Genomic DNA, 6,000 nt, shown 5'->3' with positions numbered 1-6,000 from the left:
GTCCAGTGCTTCAACCACCATGCCACCTGCTGGCCTCTCTGTTTACTTTCTTAAAAGCAAAACTAAATCAATCATTACTTAACAAAATGATGTTTGTTTTTCCATTTTTCTTCACGCCACTCCCACTGCGCCTGCACTACAGCTGACTTCTAGTGCATAAGAAAAGACTACATACATAAATGAAATCCACATACATGCTTTTTATATATATAAATAAAACCCAGATACAACTTGGAAGCCTTTAAACTTTCCCTCTGATAACCCTACCTGCTTTTTTAGACAAGGTCTTGCTATGTCACCATCCTCATGCCTCGGACTCCCAGGCAGTTGGGATTGGAGGTACACATCCACCACGCCAGCTCTTTGGGTGGGCTGGAAATCAAACCCTGGCCTATGTGGCCTCACTCTGCTGGGCATTTCCCATGGGGGGATGCCTTCTCCTCCCCTCTTTCACTGTCTCTCTCTAGTATGCACGTGTGCTCTCTAGTTGCAAATAGAGGTAAGAACAAAGCAAGAGCTCCATTCTCACATGAATTTGTAGCTAAATTCAGCAGGCAGCAGCAGCTGGTCCCTCTGGCAAATTCTTAAAGCATTCACTTAACAGTGGGAAAAACGGTTTCATTTAGTATTTTACTTCTTATTCTTGATGACGTTCATATTTTTATATTGGTACTATCTAGTAATGAAATAGATAAATAGATCAGAAGGAAAGTGGAAAACCTCTTAAGTTTTCCAAGCACTAAATGCATTAGTTTAAAAAAAAATCTTAACAACTAAAAACCAAGTCTCTTTCTCCAACTAGCAATTTTGTATAACCCAAAATACTTACCAGATCATAAGGTGTATTAAGACATCCTGACATGAATATGTGAAAAATTAACTTTATTTTTGCATAAAGTACATATTTTATTGTTCAAAGCGTTCCTTTAAAAATAAGTCAAGATATTTCCATTTTATTCTTTTGTTAATCATATAATTATTGACTACAGCATCACATCACTGATTAACATAAGATAAAATATCAGCCACTCACATACTCTTCAATAAAAGTGCTGGAGCTTTTATTTATTTACATTTTTACTTGATTTAATAGACACTTTCATATTTGTCTTGAAAATCAACAAACATGTTAATTCTCGTCATTACAAAAACTAAACCAAAAGCACAACCAACCCCCAAATTAAGCCCTATCAATCACATTAATTTTATCACAGAGCACACCACATACGAAGTCACTGAGTAAAGCTCTTTTTTATGAACACTTTTGGAAAGCTTACATTCAGTTCTAGCACAGCTCTGTTATCAATCTGTGAACAGAAGGACACATCAAGTAAAGAAAGATCTTTGCAAGATTCCAGGAGTTTTCTTAAGGATGCTGGACTTACCATTCTTGTTCCTGTTAAAAAAAAAATAAACACCTTCAGTATATTTATAGTCCTAATAATGAGTTCCTTTATTATTGCATGGTTGAAATTCACTTAAAATAAATGCTTAAAAATTAAAAGCACCTTTAAAAGCAATTGCACAGAGGAAGGCTTCCATTCAAGTCCAAGACCTCTGTGAGTACACAACATGTGTGTGCCCATGATCAAGGGCCTGGGGCTGGCAGAAGGCTGGGGGGTGGAGTGTGGCACTGGAATCATGTCAGGGGTGCTGTCTCTATCGTTCTCATTCATGTAAAAAATAAATAAACTCTAAAAGAAACCTGAATTTTCTCAGCCAATTTGGTATCTGGGACCTGAATCTTGAAAATATTCTATCCACCGTCTTTATTCCTATCTTCTACTGCTTCAGAGCAGCCTCTTCCAAACTTTCTTACTTCAGTTACCTCAGTTCAAAATGGTTTTCCCATCTCATTTTCCTTAACATATGGGTCAAATCAGGCAGCAACAGCTACAAAAATTCAACCTCTCATTCCATGCGATGTAATTACTAAGTAACTAACTACTCTGGTAACAGTACTGAGCATCTGTTTTAGGCACCAGGGATGCAAAGATGAGGAATATGTGTAGTTTGCCTTAAGGAAGTCATTGACCAGAGCTGAAAGCCAATAAATGCAAGATGATCCGGTAAGTTTTACAATAAGTGCTGGGTGTACCATGGTAGTGCTAGAAGACAGATGATGGATGGTACGTTCTATTAGCCCTTGCTACATTTGAAGTGATTATGAGATAAGTCAGTTGGAAGTAAAATTGTATAAATTATGCAAAGCATCTGCTGGATGGCAGGCACTTAATAAATGCCAAATATCACCTGATTCTAACAGATTACCTGTTCTAAAACATACATTGCTTTAATTATAGCTTTTCTGGGGAGAAACAATCACAACTCTATTATATAAATAGGCCTGTATAATTTCCAAATGGTAACCGAAGTCTTATTCTCTGAGAACTCCTTTGTACTCCTTGTTATGGGCTGTAACTATATTGCAGTCTATGAGTAGTTCCAAGCCAAAACAATCCAAATTCTCCAGAGAACTGAGAATTGGATTGGATAAAGCCTTCAATGTCTCTACGTCTCCTGAACTAATGACATGTAAAACTGGGTTGGGACTATTACAGTTGGTGATGGGCACCCAGAGAAGTGGAGATGGCTAGTACAGCAACAAAAAAGCAGACAAAAGAGAGGGAAAAGCGGGCATAGTCTTTACTGCTCAGTGCCATGGTGCTTGCCTATAACCCCAGCTACTTGGGAGGCTGAGACAAGAGGACTGAGAGTTTAAGTCCACCCTGGACAATGCAGTGAGACCCTATTTCTTAAACAAAAGTATTTATAAGTATCTAGGAGCAAAATATGGGAGTGGGGACAGGTACCTGGGCATACAGGATAAGAAAATAAAAAGAAAAAAACCACTTCCTTGTCTTTTGATGGTTTTCCAATCCTTTCTGAAGTCTGACCAACCATACGTCCTACTTATGGGATCAGAGAGACACTTGTATATTTACGATAATTTCTTTTCCTTTTGCTTAAGTTATCTCAAGTGAGCTCTATTAGGTAACATCAGAGAACCTCAATCTAGACTCTTGCCTATGAAGTGTTTTCTCCCCCATCTGTTGATCTATTTCTTCCATGAGACAGAGAGAGAGAAACAGAGAAAGAGAGACAGACAAAGAGAGACAGCATACTCAAGGGGATCTTCATGTTATGATCAGTTCCGCCCTCAGTCAGCCTACATCATGGGCACATGCGTGCACCTACCATGTATAGGGAGGCCTTGAGACACGAACTTGAGACCTTATCCCATGGGCTCGGCATCACAGAGCACTGTGCTACCATTTGCCACAGTGGCTGGCCCTGTGTGCATTTTTACCTAAGGATAGGATTGTTTCTATTTGCTAGTCTTGTCCATTAGAATCTGAGTTTGCTGATAAACTAGGAGTTCCTTGAAGCTTAAGAAAATGCCAGAGAAGGAAGCTAGAGATTTCAAATTTAGCTCCATGTTTTCAAAGTACTTAGCATTCCCGTTTGTTACCCACTTATGACAGTTTATATGTTGTCAGCTTGTTCCAGCAGGTCAGGGCCATATTTACCTTATTCAATGTTACATCTCCAATGCTTCAAATAATACCTCACATCGCTCAATAAATGTTAATAAAAGAGAATTAAGTGATGGTAGTTAATTTCCCAATATTATCACTTGGTCTGGACTCTCATTAAATACATTTTTATAGGGAATCTCTCTGATTTTGATCTCTTCCAAACTATCTGCTACTTGTCACGAGATTAATGTTCCTAAAACTTAGTGCTGAATATATCACTCTCCTAATTAAAATCCTATACTAGCTCTTGCTTGTTTACCTCTTGCAGATTCATCTCATTGTTCAAAATTCCTCCTGAAAGTCTCCATTATACAACTTTAAGTAAAATGAGATTGTCTATTCTTTGAAGATACTCTGTTTCGTCCTTAAGTTTATTTGCTTATTACTTCCATGAGCAAGAGATAAATAGAATCATATACAGATTCTTGAGACCATGATCCACTTCTAGCTTCAATCAACTCTGGATCATTGGGTATGCACAAGTCCCCATACTTCAGGAGGACTCCAGATATGAACCTGGAACCTTTCCATGTGTGTTTAACTCTGTGCCACTATACTCAGCATTTTAAAATTCTACATTTTTGTTTCATGTTATTTCTTTTGCCTAAAACTCCCTCACTCCCTCTCTTCCACTGCTTCCTATTCACTTTGCAAGGGTATCCTTAAAATATCTATTCATCTTTTTTTTTTTTTTTCTTTTGAGGATTCTTTCTATAGGGCACATGTGCTTGCCAAAGAGAGACACAGAGAGAGGGAAAGTGAGAGAGCTGCACAACAATTGTCCTTGTTCTCCATTCTCCTAGGATTTTCAGCATGCATGCTCACACGCCTGGTGTGAGTTTCAAGCCACTAGGTGCAGGACTCAAACTGTGGTTGGCCATGTGGGAGACCAGCACCTCAATCACCATGCCGCCTACTGGCCTCAAAATATCTATTAATCTTTTTAATAAAGCTGTTCCTTGTTTCTTAATCACATATGCTCCCTTTTTTTCTGAGTCCCACCAAAATGGACCTGCCTCTGGCTTGCATCACAGCTATTTATCATTTTGTTTTACTCCTTTTTGCTGTAACTCTTCAAAGGTAAGGGCTGTATCTTAATCACCTTTGTACTGGGGGCAAGAAAATATTTTCCGTATGAAGAAAATATGCCACTTAACACTCATATTCCAATTATAAAATAACAAAATAATGACTATTGGCTGGGTTTAACTAAGAATCCTTTTTTTCTATAAAAAAAAAAAAGATCCTAACACTTAAGAATGACAGACAACTAAAACACAACAAAAATAAAGAAAATATAGCATAGTGGTTAGCAGCACAGACTGGTTTGAAATTGGATTGCACCATTACTAGCTGTAAGATCCTGGGTAAATCAGTTAATCTGAATGTCTATTTCTTCACCTATGGTTAATAACAACCTCATAGGGTTGGTAGGATTAAATTAATATATGCTCAGAATAGTATATAGCATACAATAAAGCTATTGTTATTATAAATTATTATTATTATTGCTTACTATGCTCTTTATATTTGAAATAAGACATTCAAATATATTTGCATAATGGTTATCTTCATCAATAATTAGTTATGACATACTAGATGATAGTTCTTTGCTCTTATGCTCATAAAAGATACAAATGTTTTTAAAAAGAAGTCATTATATGTCCTATCTATTTTTATTTTGTCTCTGTAAACTATTTCATGCACTTAATAGGTCAAAGTTTAAGCTACCTAACTGACCTCTCTGTTCATTACAATGCTGCATATGGCTAGGTTCAGCGTAACTGTCTTTCTGAGGTTCTACAGAATCTCTTCCAGACATTGGCTAATGCTCATATCTAGTGTAAGTTCTTATTTCTCTGTTTTGTTTTTGAGGGGGGAGTTGTAAAATGGGTTTTAACTAACAAAGCCCCGATTCTAACTGGAGATTTTAACTGTAACTATAAACACAGGTGTTGACAATCTTCAGGTTCTCCTTGGGTTGAAGATTTAATAAATAAGGAAAAATACACAAGCATTTCATGGACTGATCTGTTAGTCCCGACAGATGACTAGTAACACAGTTCGAGTGCTATGTGAATTCATCAAGTCCCAACTGTGTGGGTAATTATAACTACTGTGGCACTGGTAGCACCTCTGGCTAAAGTAAAAAGTAAGTAACAAAACTGCAGAGAGTTCCTTGCCAATAAATGCAGTGAGGACACAAGGAACCCCAGAATTAGAAAGGTATTTCAAAGATCTGACTTAAGGAAGAACTACTCCTGAAAAACTAGAATTAACAGGGATGGCAATTCCACAATATTGTATAATGAAGAGTTTAAAATTAAGAAGCTATTTTTAAAAAAAAAAGAATTGAATTCATTACACAAATACATTAATTTCATCTTTTCTGTCCTTAATAAACACAGGGAAAACATCTCATGTAAATTCTCACTCTTTTCAGTATACCAATAATTAATGG

At 37.0% G+C, this 6,000-nt stretch overlaps 1 protein-coding gene across 2 annotated transcripts in view; it reads right to left on the bottom strand.

The window, feature by feature from the left end:
• Positions 1-1,037: 1,037 nt before the first annotated feature.
• FBXL4 (F-box and leucine rich repeat protein 4) overlaps positions 1,038-6,000 on the bottom strand; it is a 56,288-nt gene continuing 51,325 nt past the window's right edge. For both annotated transcript variants that reach the window (XM_027769254.1, XM_027769255.1), the window contains exon 8: positions 1,038-1,396. In XM_027769254.1, coding sequence (XP_027625055.1) covers positions 1,233-1,396 — 164 coding nt within the window. In that variant the 3' untranslated portion in view covers positions 1,038-1,232. The remainder of the gene's footprint in view (positions 1,397-6,000) is intronic.

This window comes from Tupaia chinensis, unplaced genomic scaffold (genome assembly GCF_000334495.1).
Source record: "Tupaia chinensis unplaced genomic scaffold, TupChi_1.0 Scaffold149168_1, whole genome shotgun sequence".
Lineage (NCBI taxonomy): Eukaryota > Metazoa > Chordata > Mammalia > Scandentia > Tupaiidae > Tupaia > Tupaia belangeri.
This window is presented reverse-complemented; position numbering and strand designations above follow the sequence as displayed.